Source organism: Dermochelys coriacea, chromosome 6 (genome assembly GCF_009764565.3).
Source record: "Dermochelys coriacea isolate rDerCor1 chromosome 6, rDerCor1.pri.v4, whole genome shotgun sequence".
Classification (NCBI taxonomy): Eukaryota; Metazoa; Chordata; order Testudines; family Dermochelyidae; genus Dermochelys; species Dermochelys coriacea.
Window position 1 is genome coordinate 27,401,981 of NC_050073.1, and position 21,069 is coordinate 27,423,049.

Here is a 21,069-nt window from a genome sequence, read left to right on the forward strand (position 1 = left end):
CCTAAGTAACTTAAGCTCTCTTGAAATTTTTACCTCCCGTCTAGTTTCATAATGTTGGCAATGAGGCTTCTACCATTTCCCTTAGGAGACTACTGATCAGCCTACAGACCTCATTTTTATTAAGCTTTCCAAATATTCCATCTACATTTTCCTTTCCTTAGTTTTACCCTATTAAACCTAATTGAACAGAGAGGGAGGGTCCACATTAAATTCCTCTCCTGCCTTGATGTGTTAATACCATTAAAATATTTGTAGACCAGTGACATCTTGGAATGAGCAGGGAAACATTGCTAACTACACCTTTGTTTCTGCAGCTTTGCTGGCTAAAATCACATCCTCAATATATGCAACAGCAACCTAAACAGAATACTGTGCTGAAAGAATAGTAAATCCAGGAAAAAAAATGGGAACTGCTAAACTTAGATGTCTTGTATCTTCACCTGCAAAAAAAGATAATGTCCTATATATGTTCCAGTTTGAAAAAGAAACTGTATTATTTATTTCATTATAGCAAATAATGTTATGGCAGGTGCTCCCTTGTGCTAGGCATTGTACAAGCATATAAAAAAAAGTCAGTCTCTGACCCAGAGAGCTTATTACTAGTTTTGTTTTTTGAAAATTCAATACACACAGAGTACAAAAGTAAACTGCATTTCTTTCATAGTGATCATGATTTGGAGTATTGCACATTTTACTATGCTACCAGGCAGTAATTCAACATAATTCTACCTAGAATTGATACTTGCTTCAACACGATGAGAACATAAACCTCTAACAGCTAGGAAAATGAAAGGTGTCCCTGTTCTACTATACAAGTAAATGTGGGATTATGCAAAATACCTACTGTGACAGGGTTGCACCAGATGGCTACAGGAGAATGATAGAAGGCAGATATATTAGCCCCAGGTTAAGTAGGTCCCTTTTCCCTGGGTAAGGTAACACGGAAGGTTCCAGAACAATCAGGAACCTTCTGGAGACAATTAAGACAGGCTGATTAGAACACCTGCAGCCAATCAAGAAGCTGCTAGAATCAATTAAGGCAGGCTAATCAGGGCACCTGGGTTAAAAAAGGACCTCACTTCAGTTTGTGGCATGTGTGAGAGCAGCTGGGAGCAAGAGGCTCTAGAAGCTGAGAGTGAGAAGGCTGGAGAACTGAGGAGTACAAGCATTATCAGACGCCAGGAGGAAGGCCCTATGGTGAGATAAAGAAGGTGTTGGGAGGAGGCCATGGGGAAGTAGCCCAGGGAATTGTAGCTGTCGCACAGCTGTTCCAGGAGGCACTCTTGACAGCTGCATTCCACACGGCCCTGGGCTGGAACCCGGATAGAGGGCGAGCCCGGGTTCCCCCCAAACCTCCCAACTCCTGGTCAGACACAGGAGGAGTCAACCTGGACTGTGGGTTCAGAAAAACGGCCAAGCTGAGGGCTGCCATAAAGCTCCAAGGCAAGCAAATCTGCCAATAAGCGCAAGACCCACCAAAGTAGAGGAGGAACTTTGTCACACTACAAAAAACATAAAGGCTAAGGTTTTTAAAAAATAGGAACCTAAAGTTAGTCTCCTATCTCCATATTTAGACACCTGTCTGAGTTTTGAAGTGCTAAGCATGCAACTCCTTCCACTGAGCTCAGTTGTAGTTTGTGACTACTCAGCACTTTTAATAATCAAACAGATGTCTAAATATGAGTTTAGGAGATTACCTTTAGGCTCTTATCTTTTAAAATCTTGGCCTAAACCCAAGATGGAAGAAGCTACCATCCACACAGAAGTATTCTTTGCAAAAGTATTCTCTTTGATACATTGCTCAAAATGTCAACACACACTTTAATTACGATTATACAATGTTTGACCTTGTGCAGCTTTCGATCTCCTTTTTCAGCTGTGTCCTCCATTTCAGGGCATGGGTAAAAGCCAGGAAATGGTGTGAACGGGTTAGCCTTTGGCCTGCATGAGCCAGAGAAAGCACCCATCAAACTATTAATGCTTTGAAGGGAAGAAATCACATGTGGGGGAAGGGCTGGATCGATCAAGAGGTCTGATACCACGTTGCGAGCCTCATTTAGTACTGAAAGATCAACTCCACTTCCACTGCCAGCATTCTAAAATAGAGAGAAATATTGTAAATCGCTAATTTAATTGTACATGTGGTATATAAAATATTAACAAAATATCTATATCTCTCATAATTCACATTAAAACAGGAGGGAATCAATTGTATGAACATTTCTCTTTAATGTATAAAAAAGCACCCATACAACATCATAGCTTTCATAATAGTATATTTTCAGAGAAACAAATTAACTGTGAATCAGTCAAAATCAGGCCCATATAAATATTGCATAGTGTTCTCAAAACTTACCTGAGTCAATACAAACAAGTCTTCCAGGAATTAATTATAGCAACATATTCTTATGTGAAAAATCACTTTAAATCATTACAAAGCAATTTAGATTTCAGGTTTTTTAAACATTTAGTCCCTTCCTTGGTCAAGGAAAGATGAATGGGGGCTACCTCACCAACTTCAGCCAGACCATCAGGGCATATTTTGGAACTGAGCAAGAGCTGTCAGTTTTGCTTTCATTCTCTTTTCAACATTAAAGATCAGGCATCATTTCTTCCCTTAAATAAGCATGTACATAATCACCAATATTGTTTTACACAAGAACTGAAGGGAGACTATATCCTAAGAATTTTCAATCAGACTTTTAATTTTTTTTTCAGTTGGCATATTTTAATTTTTATAGCAGTGCATTTATCAGTGAATAGCAAGATGCCAAAAAGAAGGTTAAGATCATATGATATTTTTATAGTTTTAAGTTTATTTCATTAATAAAGTTGATAAAGTTAATAAAAATCAATTCATTTTTGTGTAATGGGCAAAAATGGAAACCCTAGCAAGACCATGATAAAATGAAATTATATTCCACCTTAAATTCAGGTTTCGGGCCTATAGATGGTGTGACAGAGTCAGGCCAGATGGCTACAGGAGAGTGATAGAAGGCAGATATATTAGCCCCAGGTTACGTAGGTCCCTTTTCCCTGGGTAAGGTAACACGGAAGGTTCCAGAACAATCAGGAACCTTCTGGAGACAATTAAGACAGACAGGCTGATTAGAACACCTGCAGCCAATCAAGAAGCTGCTAGAATCAATTAAGGCAGGCTAATCAGGGCACCTGGGTTAAAAAAGGACCTCACTTCAGTTTGTGGCATGCGTGTGAAGAGCTGGGAGCAAGAGGCACTAGGAGCTGAGAGTGAGAAGGCTGGAGAACTGAGGAGTACAAGCATTATCAAACACCCTGAGGAAGGTCCTATGATGAGGATAAAGAAGGTGTTGGGAGGAGGCCATGGGGAAGTAGCCCCGGGAATTGTAGCTGTCGCACAGCTGTTCCAGGAGGCACTCTAGACAGCTGCATTCCACAGGGCTCTGGGCTGGAACCCGGAGTAGAGGGCGGGCCTGGGTTCCCCCCAAACCTCCCAACTCCTGATCAGACACAGGAGGAATTGACCTGGACTGTGGGTTCACAAAAACGGACATACTGAGAGCTGCCGTGAATCTCCGAGGGGAGCAAATCCGCCAATAAGCGCAAGACCCACCAAGGCAGAGGAGGAACTTTGTCACAGTGGGTAATGTATAAATTTCCTAATTTTTCAGTACTTTTATTTGATTGCTAGTCTACCCAATCTCTCAAAATTGTATTTCAGTTTCATTTCAAGGAATAAAACAAAGAACTATTTGATGCTGCATCTTATCTACAAACATTATAAACATTCATTGTAATATTTATACATGATATTTAACTTATTTGACTCCCATAAATGATGCTAAAAAGTAGACATTTTTTTTTTATTATGTGCATTGTAGTATTGTCTAAAGGCCACAACTAGGTCAAGGCCAGATTGTGGTAGACACAGTAGAAACATGCAGATAAATGAAAGTCTGTGCCCCAAAGAGGTATGTTTCTGCATTTAAGGTTCAGAAGTCTCAGATATGATTCATACTTCTCAAATTAATTCTGAAGCAACAATAACTAATAGCAGTGTATACTTTTGGTGTCTTCTACCCCCTCTATTATCACTTTTCAAAGTTTACACCAGAGATGTACAAACAGTATGAACTATGATACATAGCATTACAAGCAAATTTTATTTTAAAAAGGAGTCAGCTGGAATGTTCTCAACTGGTAGACCTTAATCACAAAACTTACCACTCTCTAGTAATTTCTACTTTCTGAACACTTAGCATCTATTAACTTAGGACATAAGATATAATTATTATTTATTACTATTCGTATTTCAGAAGCACTCAACATCCATTGAGACCCTTTGAGTGTGCAGACTCAGAGATGAAGAATCAGCAAAGTAAGACAATTTATAAAAAGATCTATGTAGAACTAAGAAGTGAGTGAACAGTGGCTAATGTCTTAAATTATGAACTAATTCATACAAACAAACAAAAGTGAATACATAGACTTAATCTGTGACATTATTAAAAGATACTGTTCATCTACTATTTAAAAAAAAATATTACAAGCGTAAAAAAGACAAGAAGAGCTACAAGATTTATTTCCAGCACTGGCAGATTGTCCTGTTAGGAAACCAATAAGAAATTGAATTTGTTTACTCTGGAAATAATGTACTTGAAAGGTGACTCAAATTTCATATGAAGGCCGCAAAATGCTTTCATAATTAATTTTGTTTTATTACAGAATAATAGTAATTAGTAAATGGATGGACATGAACTAACATTAGAAAGGAGAAGCTTTAACTTCATATTAGAATGCTTTCTTTTTTTTAAAAAAAATTAGGGTATGGAATCAGAAGTCAAAGAAAGCAAATGAGGCTAAAAGCAACAAGAAATTTAGAACTGGAACTGATAATTCGTTGAAATACCTGAACTGAGTAACAGAACAGAAGAATAAAGAAAAAAAAAAAGTAGTGAGGAAGTATTTGCAAAAATTCAAAGGACAAGGAATTCTGAGGTGACATTTATCTTTTCTTATTTTTCCTCTTCCAAAAAAGAATAGCCTTTCCCATCCCCACTGCTTAAAAAATCAAAATCAAATAAAAAAAACGTTGTCATAATTATCACTGTAAATATTTGTGTCTATTGGTGTGGTTTCTGACTGTGGACTTGTGATGGAAAGTTAGTATGCCCTGGTATTTAGCTAAGGTGAGGTTTTCTAAAAAATATAGTTTAAGTATAAATCACTTTGCGCACTTTTGAATAGTTGTATAGCTTATTCAGTAAAACCTATACAATAACTAATAGTTCAGAACAAAAATTAGCACTCCACTTAGTAAGTGGCACACTAACAGGCGGGATAAATATATGCCCCAGCTTGCAGCAAACGAAATGTTCCTATAGACAACCCCTAAAGTTGTATTGGTATGTTCCTAGTACCAGTCACTTCTGAGGTGAAAGCATGGTGGTTTTATAATAAGACCTTGAGAGCAGAAGAATTAAGCAGAGGAAAACGGATAACCATGTGGCGGAAAAACTTTGCATAGCAACATATGAACTTGGAATAAGAGGAAGTGCCTAAATACAGTCCAGTGAATTTGATATACTGCGCCAAAAAGGATTCACTTACCTGTAATTCTGTTTCCTATGACATATTTGACAGGATTACCACTCTTGGGTTTCATCTTGCTAGCATAAAATCGAGTAGATCTCCTTGGTCCTAAATGAAGTAGTGGAGAGCCTATATCTACTAGGTCCTTTTCTCTTGAGGGGAAGTGATCAGGGACAGAATTTAATGCGATGTCGCTTGAGAAATTTCCCTAATCCTCAGAGCTGTTGGCAACAAATCAGTCAGTTTTATGGGCCCTCTTTCTAGAAGGGCTTTGATAATACTCTGGCAGGAACACAGGTGTTGCAGAAAGAGAAAGAGGAATAAATTGAGATTGAGGAGAGAGGAATGGAGCATTACAGACCTTGGAGCTAATATATTGCCAATGGCTCTAATCTAAAGAGAGGAACCTTTTAGACAGGACAGCAGCAGTGGTGGTTGAATGAATACTGGTAGGAGCTAAAGTAGCTGAATGTGAGAGTGTTCCACAAGAAATGAACATGAGGAAGTTAGAAATTATCAAACAAAGCCTAAAGAGTGACACAAACCAGACTTGAGTAAAATATGCTGGCAATATGGACCTGTGTGACTGTACAGCATATGGAAAGTCTTATCAAATGAACAGTAGTTAAAAACCATTTGGCTAAACTATAAAAGGGGAGATACCAATTAACTAGTAAAAAGGGAAAAGAAAATTGCCTATACATGAGTAGGAAATGATCAGTTTATTCCTAGAAATGGTGATCTAGGCCTGATCAAGCAGAACAAATCCCAGGATAATGTCTGGGTGCTGGAACTAATGGTCGGGGACTTTCGGTAAAGTTCAAAGTAGAAACAAGACTAGAGGCCAATGTTTGCCTATGAGACTATGGTCAATGTTCTTATATATCAGGGGGGCTAAACCATGGCTTGAGAGACACATGCAGCTCTTTTACAGTTAAAGTGTGCTTGTGGTGCCGCCCCCACATTCTTCGCCTATCAGACTTGATGGGAGGGGAGCTCAGGGTTTCTGCCCTGTGGTGGGGTGGGGGCTAGGGGCTTCTGCTTAGTAGGGAGGCATGGCTAGGGGCTTCTGCCCCACAAGAGGTGTTTGCAGGGCAGAAGCCCCAAGCGCTGGCAAACATGCCCGGCTCTTGAACGTCTGAAGATTATAGTATGCGGCTCGGAGGGTCAGTAAGTTTGGCCACCCCTATATTTGGCCACCCAAATACAAGTCTTCACTTAGTATGTATCCTATTCTGAAACTGATTAATCAATTCTAGCGTGTTATTGAATCTAGTATATGGCAGTTATTCTTGAGCCACTGTGGATTTCGTTACAGCCCCAATAAATTCTACCTTTTGATCTGGGGTTAATTGAGACTTCTTGTTTATTCAGTCCCAGTCTGCAGAACAGATGAATGATGTATTAAACACTGTTTATTACCTGTTTGGGAAAAGACCCACTCACCAACCAATAATCTTGATCACTGCATTTCAACTTGTGGATTGTGTCCTCTGCAGGTCCCAAAAGGCAAGTGGGGGATCACAAGGTGTTAAATTTTATTACAACCAAAGCAAAGAAAATTTCACTCCTCTTCAAGGTCAAGTGTTACCCGCCAATCTCTCAAAATACACACACAAACCAATTCTACAGACTTATCGCTATTGTAATTGTAACATTTACTATAAGAGTTTAAAAAAAAAAAAAGTAAGGGAGTCACACAAATGTTTGATTTCAGATAAGGGGTTGTCAACCTGAAAAGGCTGAAAAACACTGGTCTAGATACAGGTAAACCAAAACATTCCTTTTCCCAAAATGTGCTGCTCCCCCTGCCAGAAATTTCATGAAGGTTCTCAACGTCATCAACAACGCAAAAGGAAGGACTCTCTACTGATGATAAGCTTTCGTGAGCTACAGCTCACTCACGAAAGCTTATGCTCTAATAAATTTGTTAGTCTCTAAGGTGCCACAAGTACTCCTTTTCTTTTTGCGAATACAGACTAACACGGCTGCTACTCTGAAACCTCTACTGATGATGTGCATTTTATCCCACTGCAAAATGAAAATATTTCCTGTTTGCTGGCTGGCTGGAATGTGTGTCTTGTAGATCGAAAGCTGCAAACCAACTTACAGGATCTAGGGAAGAAGTACGGAGAACAAGATTACAATTTGAACTGGCAAACAAAGGAATTTCTCAGGTCTAAAACTGAACATGAGGTTTCTGATTTCTTAGGAACTAGACAATATTGGGAATGGAACCCTTTTCCTCCAGTACTGAAGGGGAACCTCCTCTATAGCACTGAGAGCCAGCAAAGACTGAACCTCCTGCTGAAGGAGACTCTTATGAGAAGGGTCCCTAAAGAGGTGGATTGGGGTAGGAATTTCTTGGAATTGCATAGAGTGACCTCTCTGAATTATTTCCAGAACATATTGGTCTGTAGTATTATTCCTCCATCCCTCCTGGAATGGTCCCAAAAAGGGGTAGGAAAAGTGAAAAGATCTTCCAGGATTGGTTGGCAGCACTAGATATACATGTCAAAATGACTGCACTTGGAGCCATACAACACCTTAGCATTCATCTTAGTAAATGTAGACAAAGGTCTCCTCTTACAGAATCACCATTTGTTCTTAGAGAAATCTGATGTTCTCTGATAATGGAGCAGTGGCAGACCGCTATGCAGTGGTGCAAGTAGAATTCATTTCTTACTGGTACGCTGCACTCATGGGAGGGACAGTATGGCCATTCTTATGTTCTTATGTTCCTTCAAAAGGAAGGTCTTCTAGTGTAGTTTGAACCTTCTTTAGCAATCCAAATGACTAGAGCCATGACATGCTGCATGATGATCGCTATCAATTGCAAAGCCATATATAAAGCATCAATTGAGGCCTGTAGGGAGGCCTTCAAGATTAATGGACCCTCCAAGATTTAAATTTTTCCCTGGAGTCAGAAGAAAGTTTTTTTGAGAAACTAAGCAACCTTACTCCGCACATGGAAATCATAATGTGAAAGAAGGGTCTGATAATTCACTGTGCAAAATTGAAGGCTAGCTGATGAATAACTCTTGTTCCTCAGAAGGTCCAATCTTTTTGACATCTTTTCTTTTGGAGTAGTTCTAAAATATTGATATTTTGACTTCTCTTGTGCCATGGTCACAACTAAAGACCAGAGAGAAGGATAATGTAGAAAATACTCAAAGCCTGCTAAAGGAACCCAATAGTTTTTTTCAAATTTTGTAGAGGTTGGCGGTAGAGAGGCTGGAGTCTGACATAACTAAGTCTTCATTTATATTGCACAAGCCCCTCTGTAGTGATGTATGTAATAAGGTCAACAATTTACGCCCTTTCTCTTGGACAGGCTGAACTGCATTTCCACAACTTCTGCCACTCTGTAAGTCAGGAGTCTAAGTCCTCGCCCGTGGGACATCTGCAGCCCAAGAACCTCCCCACTGTGGCCCGCAGAGGAGAGATGCATGCAGATATGCTGCCCAATGTCTGCTGCAGGCACAGCCCTCGCAGCTCCCATTGGCTGGGGGAGAGGGACAGAGATACCATCACTAGTCACCAGGCAGAGTCAGGCATGGAGACAGCGTCACTTTTTTCCACAATGAATACAAACAAGTCAAAATACCGAACACAACTATCTGATGCACATCTTGCTGCAATCCTGAAGGTTTCAACTGATCAGTCACTGAGGCCAAACATCAACAAACTGACAGAATTGAAGCATTGGCTTGTGTCTGGCAAACACTCTCTGGCAGGTGAAGAGTTGTATAAAGTTGTATGACAGTTTTATTATTTCTAAGAAATTCAAAATAAAAAATATAAATGTTTTCTTTTCTGAACACCATCTTCAGTGACATTACTGGCCCGCTGGGAGGATTTGAGGACTTTCACTGGCCCTAAGGTAAATTGAGTTTGAGACCCCTGCTATAAGTCATTCCATAATCATCTGACGAAGACATCTGGGCCTCATCTGGTGATTGTGTCCTGGGACAGCTTCAGGAACTTGTTGAGGTATATATTCACAGAATCTGATGTGGAGAAGATTTCAGTCAGCAAGATGAATACTTTTCTGTTATAGCTGCTGTTGCTTTAGAGGTGGGCCTAGGGAGAAGGAGATCTAGCTCTAGAACCAGAAGCTGAAGAATGCTTCAGTGTAGGATATGGGCCCCATGGGCACCACTCAGGCCAAGCAGTTTGTCCATATGGCACTCTGGCATACCCATTGGGGACTTTTGAACTAACATGTCTATATTTACCCGTATGCCTGACCTGATTCTCATAAAATATAAATAAATAAGTCAGTCATGAGAAGAATCCCAAAGCCTTAGAGGATGAAACACCTTCACTAATAGAAGATGAAGAGGAATATCCATCTTCTTCTTCTAAGAGACCTGCTTGCAAGGCAGTGTGAGAATTGCCCCCTGAAAGGGGCTTACCACCATATCTCCCATGCGACTTAAAAAGCATCTCCTGATTGACAGAAACCTCTAATAAGGGGGAGTTAGGCTGCATGGAAATAGTCAAATCATTGTGTGCCATATGCTTTGGCACCAGGTGGTGCTGTGGCATAGGTTGGCCTAGTAATGATAAAGCCCATACTGGGGACACTAATACCAGCAGCAGTAGCTGCCAGAGGAGTCAGAATTGGGATTATTGAAGCAGCAGCAACTGGCTTCAAATGCACAGGGCCTGACAGCTGCTGTGCTGAGATTGTCTGCACTGAACAAATCAACACTGCAGAAGACAGCATCTGAGGCACATGATCAGAGCTGGTCTACGTGTTTTACCGCCCCAGTCAGAAAATGTTTTTTGTGCACTATCACCACCACCCCTTTCCTAACCCCCAGCAAAAGGCATAAGCAAACAAACACACACACACCGGCAAAAAAACAGCTCTTTCTTTTGGAGGAAGTCTTGCCAGGAAATCTTCCTCTGCACCCCTGTGAAGTAATACTTGTCATTGCTCACAGTTGCAATGGCAGGAATGACCAGAGTCCCAGAGGTTAAGGCAGTTGTTGGGGCACTTTTCACTGATGATTGTGCCGACTAGTGGGTTCTGTATCCCATCTAGTTCAGAGACTAGCCTCCTACCTTTCTTTAAAAGGAATAACTTCTTCCTATTACTTCTAGATTTAGCTGTCCTTTCAGTAAGGGCTTTACATTTCTCTTTTACATGGCCCTCCCCTAAAAGGTCAAGACAGCATAAATGTGTGCCACTAATGGTCATAACTACCCAACAAGACTCATGAAATTTAAAGCCCAGGGGTCTTAGTCCCAACATAATGTCAGATGCCTCTATACAGGGCAGAAAATAAACTAAATAAAGCTAAAACCTTCTTACACCAATTACTAAATCTAAATAACCAATATACTATTTATAAAAAAAACTAATCAAATATGTGACAAGGGGGAGGGGAAGTGGACAGTATAGCTGGGTATCTGTCACAGCAAAAAGCAGTGGAAAGGAACCGAGGGTTGGCTTGTCACTCTGCCCCCTTTATACCTGTGAAGGAAGAGAGGGACTCAAGGTCATCAAGGGAGCAGGCGCAACCAATGGACGCTGCTGGTTAAAGCATTCTGATATCTAGTGCATAGCGTACAAGTAACCATAAGTGGAACACACAGACAAGCGTTTGAAAAAAATCAGATTTCACCAATCCTGATAAGAGGCAGAGCAGCTGTGAGGTACGGAATCTAACCTGCTCAATTGACATTCTAGCAATAACTGACCTTTATCACCAAGGAAAGCCTGATTGCCAGACACAAAGATGTATTGCAGACCTTGGGGAGCTTGAGTAACAGCATCATAAACATACAGCTTACTTGTTGTCTGCAGATGTTGGAAGATATCCTTAAGTCTATCTAGCACAATGAAAGGCACTCTGCACAAAATTTAGAAAATAGGATTTGTAACCAGAGTTCAGGGACTCGTGAACTGGTTTAACAGCCTTGTGATTATACAGAAGAATGGCACTGCTGGGTATGTCTGGACTCATGGGCCTGAAAGTCAGTACACAGACAACAGCACATCATACTCATCACACAGTACTTTGAGCTCTGTGTCAGGAAAGACAATAGTCTCCACCTGATACTATTCTTGATTAACAGGATGGAAGCTGGCAGATAAGGTTGGATAAGTTACCCTTGTGTATCTGCACACTCAACAACCCTATGGGGAACATACCATTTATGCCACCTGCCATATGGAATCAAGTCTGCAACCAGGTATTCCAGCAGAAACATCAGGAGATCTCAGGCCATATTCAAGGAATTATTATAGCAATTATAAAAGGAGTACTTGTGGCACCTTAGAGACTAACAAATTTATTAGAGCATAAGCTTTCGTGAGCTACAGCTCACAGTGAGCTGTAGCTCACGAAAGCTTATGCTCTAATAAATTTGTTAGTCTCTAAGGTGCCACAAGTACTCCTTTTCTTTTTGCAAATACAGACTAACACGGCTGCTACTCTGAAACCTGTCATATAGCAATTATATTATCCTTATGGCAGAAACAATAAAGCTGTCTGACGAAATCTTGCACCCAGCTGATAGGAATGGCATATACCAAAAAATGTCAAGTTCAATAAAGAAATGATTTAATTCTAAACTATTTTTATAAAAAGTTTGAGACAGACAGTGAAGTTCAAGGAGTTAGATCAGGGGTCAGCAACCTTTCAAAAATGGTGTGCCGAGTCTTCATTTATTCACTCTAATTTAAGGTTTCATGTGCCAGTTTTTAGAAGGTATCTTTCTATAAGTCTATAATATATAACTAAACTACTGTTGTATGTAAAGTAAATAAGGATTTTAAAATGTTTATGAAGCTTCATTTAAAATTACATTAAAATGCAGATCTTATCAGTTTAGCGTGATCCTTACCCTTGCTTTTCCTTGCTGAGTTTTCCAAAGTCTGGCACGTATTTGGATACTTTAAGTTGTTAACCGGCTCTGAGAGGGACAGAGGACAGATTTTATGTGTGAAAATCCCTGTTTACACAGGTATGTGGATCCAAATGCTGAAAGCATTGTAAACACAATTTTCTTCAAACAGATAAATTTCACTGGCAGGGATGTCCAGCAGGTCAAAACAGAGTTTCAAGTGCATTCTGCAGATCTCCAAACTCTGATGCCCACAGTTCTGAGCTTTTTAACTGAATGAGCTGCATTTCAAAATCTTCAACACACATTCTTTGAAATACAGACAAAATCCAAGTCGCTTTTGTTGAACTTTTCAGGTTTAATTAGAAAAGAAAGCATTGGGCCAAATAGCTGGAAATCTTGAAATCTGTCAGAAAATTCTGATTTCAGTTCTTGCATGTACATTCTAATCTCATCATCAAACGCAGTGCGCTGTTCTACGTGGCATGATAGTGATGTAAGCAGCAAATCAGGACTTAAAAATATCCCAGTACAGTGGCGCTGGAACAATTTTGAAGGTGGGGGTGGTGAGCTGTGCCTCCTCTTGCCCCTGTCTGCACCCCTCACTGCCCCAGACTGGGGCCAGTGGGCCACAGCTGGGGGCGGCTGCAGAGCCCCAGGCCGGTGGCCAGGACCCCAGGCTGGCAGCAGGCTGAGTGGGGCCAGAACCCCAGCTGGCAGGGGGCTGGCGGCCAGTACACCAGGCCAGCAGTGGAGCTCCCGGGACTGATGGCCGGGATCCAGAGCTGGCAGACAGAACCCCAGCTGGCAGGGGGCTGACGGCCAGTACCCCAGGCCAGCAGCGGAGCCCCGGGACCGATGGCCAGGACCCAGGCCACTGAAAATAGCTCACATGCCGTAGGTTGCCTACCCCTGAGTTAGATCTTTTGAAGAAAAAGGGCTCTACAGGAAAAGAAACTTGCAGCTCCATGTAGTAATGACATGGATGCAAAAAGGATAGTCAAGACACAAAAGAGATGTTTTTCCTGCTACTAAATCCTTCTTGCCTATGAAGGATCTGCTTTTGTGTCAGGACAGAACCCTATTTGTAGGAGAAAAGGTGGCTGTATCTAACGTAGTATTGTTTCAGTATTGTTACATGAAGCTTACCAGGGCATGCAGAGAACCAAGCTGACAGAGAAAGCAACAACATACTGGACTGGCATGTCTGGTGATATTGAGAAGATAATAAAAGGATGTTCAAGGTGTGCACGTAGAAGTCCTAGCAATTCAAAAGAGCTGTTATGAGTTTATGAGGTCTCCAACAATGGGAAATATGTATTTGTTTGAAAAATACTGAACCACATGTAAAAATGGCAAGATCTACATTCAAAGTATTAAGGAGCCATAAAGATCCCAGATAAAACTGCCAATTCAATTATTACTAAACTAAAAGCACTATTTATCTGGCATGACACACTGTGACCACTTATATATGACAGTGTCCCATTTGTGAGCTTTTAGTTCCAAATGTCTGCAAAGGAGTGGAATTTGGGTAAACAAGTGTTGCAGACATACAGTCATTGCTCAAAAATGGAGGGGAATCAGGGACAAATGCACACTTGGTCGTTATGGAATACCATAATGTGCCAGTGACTGGCACATAATTAATCATACTTATCAACCCAAATATTAACGGGAAAATTGCTCAGAGGACAGAAGGAGAATCCCAGGGTAGCAGCCTTATAGAGATTTCAGAACCTGATGTGACAAAGCTCTGTCCTTGCCTCCGTGGGTCCCGCGTTTCCTGGCAGATTTCGCTAGCCTCAGAGGCTCACTGTGACCCTCCACGTAATCCTTCTTTCTCTAGAGACAAGGGTCACAGTCTACTAAGCCATTTTCATCATAAGCCAGCGAGGGAGGTGAGGAGAAGTTATCCTTACTTGCACAGTCTCTGTTGTCTCCCAGTCTCAGTGATTAATCAGGGGACAAAGGTGTGGGGGGGAGCCCGGGCCCACCCTCTACTCTGGGCTCCAGCCCAGGCACCCTAATAGGAGCAGTCCTTTCGAATGAGACGAGATATGCCTCTACATCATCTCTTGATGTCATCTTTGGCAGACAACCAGTGGCCCTCAGGGTTTGCATCCCGTTGGACCCCTGGGCGGTGAGGATCTTCAGCTTGTCCACCACCTCTCTCAAGAGAGCACGATCTTGGATCGCCTGGCTCATCAATAATTGACTGGTTTCCTGCTGTAGCCACATAGACTCCTGTTGTGTCATTGTCTGAACCCAGGTGGCCTCCTGCTGGGCTGCAGTTGCTTGTACCAGAGCTCTTACCACCTCCTCCATTGTAGTACAAAGCAAACAAACAAAAACCAAAACAAAAAAAATCCAAACCCCCAGTGCACTTTTTTAAAAAAAACAACCCTCTTTCTTCCGCCACGCTGTGAACAAAATCCCACGTCTGACACCAGTTGTGACAAAGCTCTGTCCTTGCCGCCATGGGTCCCGCGTTTCCTGGCTGTGATCCTCCACATTACCCTTCTTTCTCTAGAGACAAGGGTCACAGTCTACTGAACCATTTTCATCATAAGCCAGTGAGGGAGGTGAGGAGAAGTTATCCTTCCTTGCACAGTCTCTGTTGTCTCCCAGTCTCAGTGATTAATCAGGGGGCAAAGATGGGGGGGGAAGCCCGGGCCCACCCTCTACTCCGGGCTCCAGCCCAGGGACCTTAATAGTATCAGCTATGGTAGCCTGACCTTTTAGAAACATTACATGTACAATTCCCTGGGCTACTTCCCCCACAGCAGCCCTCACTTCCTCAAGCTCAACTTCACCCTTACCTCAGGGCCTCCTTCCTGATATGATGTGTACTACTCAGCCTCTCCAACCGCGCAACTTCTTCCCACAGCTCCTGACATGCACACCCACCTGACTAACCGGGAGGCTTTTAACTAGTTTCAGCCAGCCCCTGATTGGCTTCAGGTGTCCCAATCAACCTAGCCTTCTCCTTGCCTTCTGGAAAGTTCTTAATTGGCCCCAGGTGTCTTAATTGACTTGGAGCAGCTGCCATTTCACTTATCCTGGTACCAGGGATTTGTGTAGCTAGGAGTGAATCTCTTCCCCCCTCCCACTGCTCTCCCATAGCCTTCTAGCTTGGAGGGAGGTGGGAATCTGCTACTCCTGCTGCTAGGCCCTAAGCTCTCCCTGCTGCTCCAGCTGCTCCCCTGGCTGGGCCAGACACCCCCCATTCTCTGCTACTTGGCTGTTGGACCCCCCACTCTTGGGTGCTGCTACTGCTGCAACTGCAACCCTGGGGTGGGGAGGGGGCTGCTAGCCCACTCCCCAGAGAGGAGGAGTGAGGGACCCCAGCCACTGCTGTTGTGGATACCACCACCACCACCTGAGAGGGGTCCTTTCTGCCTGCCTGGACCACCACCTGGAGTTCCTGGAGCTGCTGCTGCTGCAGAGGCCGCTGCCTGGAGCTGCTGAAGCCCGAGGAGGAGAAGAAGAGGATCATCTGCCAGTGGGGCAGCACCTAGAGACTTTGCAGACCACCGTGGAGGGGGCCCTAAGACTGAGTAATTTTCAAACTGTGCTCTTGTGGTGGGGGTTTTGACTGTGTTTGTAGGGACACAGGGGGTGTGGTGTGGAGCTGCCCCCCAATCCATCTGTGTGTCCCCCCCAACCCCCACCACTATTACCACCACCGCTGCCCCCTCCACCACCCCCACTGGCTGTATACCATCTGCCTCAGCTCCTGCCTCTGGACTCAGCTGCTTGCTTGGCTTGCCATGCCCTATTTCCACCCTTTGGGCCAGAAGCAGCAGCCAGCTAAAAAAGACTTGTGCAAGTGCACATGGGCACATGTGCCCCCACGGACTGCCTAACCCCCAGCTTTGCCCTTTACTACCTGCCCCATTTGCCACTTGCTTTGCCTCCTCTTTTGCTCCAGCCCCCCTTACTAGCTTCAGTTTGTTTGCCTGCCCCGCCCATTTCCTTCTGCAGCCTTTGTTTGTTTGCCCCGCCCCAGCCTCTGAAGCTAGCCCCTTGGTTTCCCTGTTCTACCCCCAGACCGCTTAGCCCCTCGCTCCGTGTGCCCATGCCCCCTCCCATGCGCTTGTGCAATTCCCCTTTTTAGTTGCAACCCTCTTCACTGCACCCTCAATGTTGTTGAATCCCCCCCCCCGTAGTGCACCAAGAGGAGCTGGAATTTCCACCTTGTGTCGGTGACTGACCCCTAACCTCTGATTGCCCCCCGTCCAGCCCACCCCTTTTGGCGCCCTCCTCCCCTGCCTGCAGCCTAGCGGGGAGGAGTGGTCGACCTGCTTCCCCTCTCCCCTCCTCCTTTTGGTGTCCCCCTTTCCTCCTTGTTCATGATGGCGGGGGATGAGGCAGGTGAGACCCCTCCAGCAGCCCAAGCTCCCCCTCCCCCGCCTACCCCTCCGTCACCCCCCCAAGCTTCTACCTCCGCTGCCAAACCATCTGCCATCGACCCCGCTGGGGCACCAGCAGCGACGGGCACCGGGGTGACCTCCACTACTGCCACATCTCTCCCCCCCTCAGATTTGGGGGGACTCCCCCCAGCCTGCGGGAAGGGCCAGGGGAAGAAAAAGGGGAAGGGCCCCGCTAAAAAGACCAGGCCCTCCATGGCAGGGGCTGTCCCCGATGCCCCGGCCCCATCTCCAGCTGGGGCGCCCCTCCCCGCTGTTCCCTCCACCAGCTCTGCAGGTGACCCTCCCCTGGCCCCCAGACCATACGCCCAGGTGGCGGCAGCCCCCCCGCCTGCCGCTACATCATTTCTCCAGCCCACCGCCTCCGCTACCATCTATAGCGGCCGGTGCCCCTTTCCCACCATGACCAGGAAGCACGGCGTCCGTTGCCTCCTGGTGCCCGCCTCACCCCACGTGGAGACCTATGTGCGGGCGTTGGCGAGGGTGGTGGGGCCAACGGCCATTGTGGCGGCCTCCAAAATGTATGGCAAGGTCGTCTTCTTCCTAGCATCGGAGGCCGCCGCCCAGGAGGCGGTGGAGAAGGGCCTGGCGGTGGGGGGCGTGTTCGTCCCTTTAGAGCCGCTAGAGGACCTGGGCGTCCGCCTGGTCCTGACCTCCGTCCCTCCCTTTCTCCCCAATGCCGCCCTGTTACCCGCCCTTTCTGCCTTGGGGAAGCCCATCTCTGTCATCAGCCCTCTCCCGTTGGGCTGCAAAGACCCCGCCCTCCGTCATGTCCTCTCCTTCCGCCGGCAAGTGCAGCTTCAACTGCCGCCGGCGGTGCGCGACGGACAGGCACTCGAGGGGTCCTTCCTAGTCCCCTACCAGGGGACACCTTACAGGGTACATTATTCCACGGGGGAGGCCCGGTGCTACCTCTGCCAGGCGATGGGGCACGTCCGGAGGGACTGCCCCCTGGCCTGGGAAGGAGGGGCATCCAGGACACCCGAGCCCCGGCAGGACACCGGCCCCGTCATCGCCGACGCCCCTGGCTGCCCGGCACCCGAAACTGCCCCTCCTCCTTCCCAGTCCACCATTGCTCCCGCTCGGGCCCAAGGGGTACCTCCCCCACTATGCCCAAACGAGTGGGAGAACCCCTCCCCCGCTGTTTGTAATCTGGCGAGGCCTGTGGAGGAGGGTGCGGCAGGTACACCGCCCTGCATGGGAGAGGACCCGCCCCAAGGGGAATCTTCCCTCCCTTGTGCTGCCCCACCGTTACCCCCTCGAGTCCCTGAGCCATCGCCTCTGCCCCCTGACGCAACCCCTGCTAGCCAGCCCCCGGATGATGCCATGGAGGGCTGGGCCCTAGTCCAGGGGAAGCGGGGCAAGCGGAAGGCTCGAGCTCCGCTCCTCCCATGTGACGCGGAGGTCCCCCGGAAGACCAGAAAGGGGGGCACCGATGCCGAGCCTTCTGCTCTACCCATGGGTGTGTTCCATCCACCAGAGCCGGCTGGGGAAGACGTGGCAGCACTGGAAGGCGGCATCTCCCCTCCACGGGAGTCCCTCCCCTCCAAGACCCCCGAGGCACCATCTGAAACCCCAGTGTGCCCCGAAGTAACCGTCGCATCAGGTGCCGGCGGGGAGAATCCCAGGGTAGCGGAAAACAATTTCCCCTCTATATATGAGGAGATCGAGGCCCTGGGTCTGACCCCGGTCACCCAAGGGGAGGACGATCCTATGCCAGCGGGCCTCGATCTGGGCGACTTCTTTCCAGCCCCCTTTTCCCCATACTCCCTCCCCGTAACCGTTGCTTCTGCTCCCACCTCCGAGGAGCCCCTGGACTCCTCCATCAACCCGGCTGCAGAGGACACCCCGCTGAGAGCCGCCGAGCCAGTTGAGGCGACGGCCAGTGCCACGTGGCTGGAACCTGAGCCACCTGGGGCATCCCTCGCTGGTGAGGAGCATTCGACCTCCTTTCCGAGAGAGGACCCTACAGAAGAAAGTCCACCTCCTGATGCCGTGGCTGCCAAATCCACCAGAGAGCTTGCGCCCGGCATCAGTGAGAGCCCTCTCTCGACCCAGACTCTCACCTCTACCCCTGCCCCTGCCCTTATCCCGCCCACCTCCCGAGATATCATTGCCACCCCTGGGACTGTCTCCCTCCCCTTTCCAACAGATGACTCCCAGGGAATGGCCTTTGTGTTTGCCCGTCCCGACCCACTAGGGGCTGCTATCCTCCCTCCGCCGCCCCCTATCGCCCCAGCATTCAGGTCAACCCATCAGGAGCCCTGTCGGGGGTCCGCACCCTGTCTGCCCATCTCGCTGGGCCAGGGGGCTGTACCAAGGGCCCCATCGGGAAGCAACCAGACCATAACCCCAGCCCCCCATGCGCTGCGAGAGGAGTTGCGGGAGTTCCTAGAAGACATCCGTGGCTCCCGCAACAAAGTCCAGCTTGCCCTCCAGCGATGGGGGGACTTTAATCAAATCCTCCGGGCCGCAAGGGCCCTCATGGGGGAGGGGAAAAGGACTGGGAGACAGGGCGCCGCGGCCTACCAGTGGGTCTGCCACTTCCGTGACTCCTTACTCACCTACGGGGTGGGTCACGGACTGCTGCGCGGCCCGCCGGGAGCCACGAGCATCCCTGCCGGCAAGGATCCCCCCCAGCCCTCCTCATGGCACCCTTTACCATCGCAACATTGAACACCCGTGGCTGTAAGATGGGTCTCCGCAGGTCCCAGGTGCTCTCCTTCCTTCGAGAGGGGAGGTACTCTGTGGTTTTCCTGCAGGAGACCCATACGGATCCGACCGCCGAAGACAGCTGGCGGCTGGATTGGGGGGACAGGGTCTACTTTAGCCACCTCACAGTTCATACGGGTGGAGTGGCGACCCTGTTCTCCCCCGACCTACGGCCCGAGGTGCTGGGGGTCGCCGAGGCTGTGCCGGGTCGCCTGCTGCACCTCCGGGTCCACATGGAGGGGCTCGTAGTCAACCTCGTCAACATCTATGCCCCAGCAGCGAGCCCAGAGCAGGCATCTGCCTTCCTCGGCACCTTGGATCCTCAGGAGTGCCTGGTCCTGGGAGGGGACTTTAACATCACCCTTGAGGAACGGGACCGCTCGGGAACCGAGCAGAGCCCGGCCGCCGTCGCCGTCCTCCAGGAGATAGTCGAACACCACTCCCTGGTGGACGTCTGGCGCGACCACCACCCGGATGACACTTCCACGTTCACCTTTGTCCGGGTGGAGGCCCATCGGTCGCGCCACTCCCGGTTGGACCGCATTTATTTATCACGCTTTCATCTTACACGAGCCCACTCCTCCAGCATCCGGCCGGCCCCATTTTCTGACCATCACATAGCCACCGTGACAGCCTCCCTCTGCGCGGAGAGACCGGGGCCGGCCTATTGGCATTTTAACAACAGCTTGCTGGAGGATGCGGGCTTTGTGGCGTCCTTCCGGGAGTTCTGGCTGGCCTGGCGAGGGCAGCGGCGTGCCTTTCCCTCGGCACGGCGGTGGTGGGACGTAGGGAAGGTGCGCGCCCGGCTCTTCTGCCGTGACTACACCCGGGGCACCAGCCGACGGAGGGATGCAGCGATAGAGCAGTTGGAACGGGAGGTCTTAGAGCTGGAGAGGCGTCTGGCCGCCAACCCCGAGGATCCACCCCTCTGCGGAGCGTGCCGGGAGAAGCGGGAGGAGCTCCGGACCCTCGAGGACCATCGGGCCCGGGGTGCCTTTGTTCGATCCCGCATCCGTCTCCTTCGGGAGATGGATTGCGGCTCCCGCTTCTTCTACGCCCTGGAAAAAAAGAGGGGGGCTAAGAAACATATCATCTGCCTACTGGCAGAAGATGGCACCCCCCTCACGGATCCGGTGGAGATGTGCGAGAGGGCGAGAGCCTTCTACGCAAGCCTTTTCTCCCCGGAGCCGACCGATCCCAACGCTTGCAGAGTGCTGTGGGAGGAGCTCCCGACGGTCAGCGTGGGCGACCGAGACCGGCTAGAGCTGCCCCTCACTCTGGCCGAGTTCTCGGAAGCCCTCCGTCGCATGCCCACCAATAAATCTCCCGGCATGGACGGGCTGACCGTGGAGTTCTACCGCGTGTTCTGGGACATCCTGGGCCCAGACCTAGTCACCGTCTGGGCCGAGTCTTTGCAGAGCGGGGTCCTCCCTCTTTCGTGCAGGCGAGCCGTGCTGGCCTTATTGCCAAAGAAGGGGGACCTCCGCGATTT

General features: G+C 47.5%; 1 protein-coding gene across 1 annotated transcript in view; it reads right to left on the reverse strand.

Annotated features, from left to right (window-relative positions):
• Window positions 1-21,069, reverse strand: part of PDE3B (phosphodiesterase 3B) — a 276,021-nt gene that overhangs the window by 91,829 nt on the left and 163,123 nt on the right. The window contains exon 3 of the mRNA XM_038405653.2: window positions 1,848-2,096. Within this exon, the coding sequence (XP_038261581.1) occupies window positions 1,848-2,096 (249 nt within the window). The remainder of the gene's footprint in view (window positions 1-1,847; window positions 2,097-21,069) is intronic.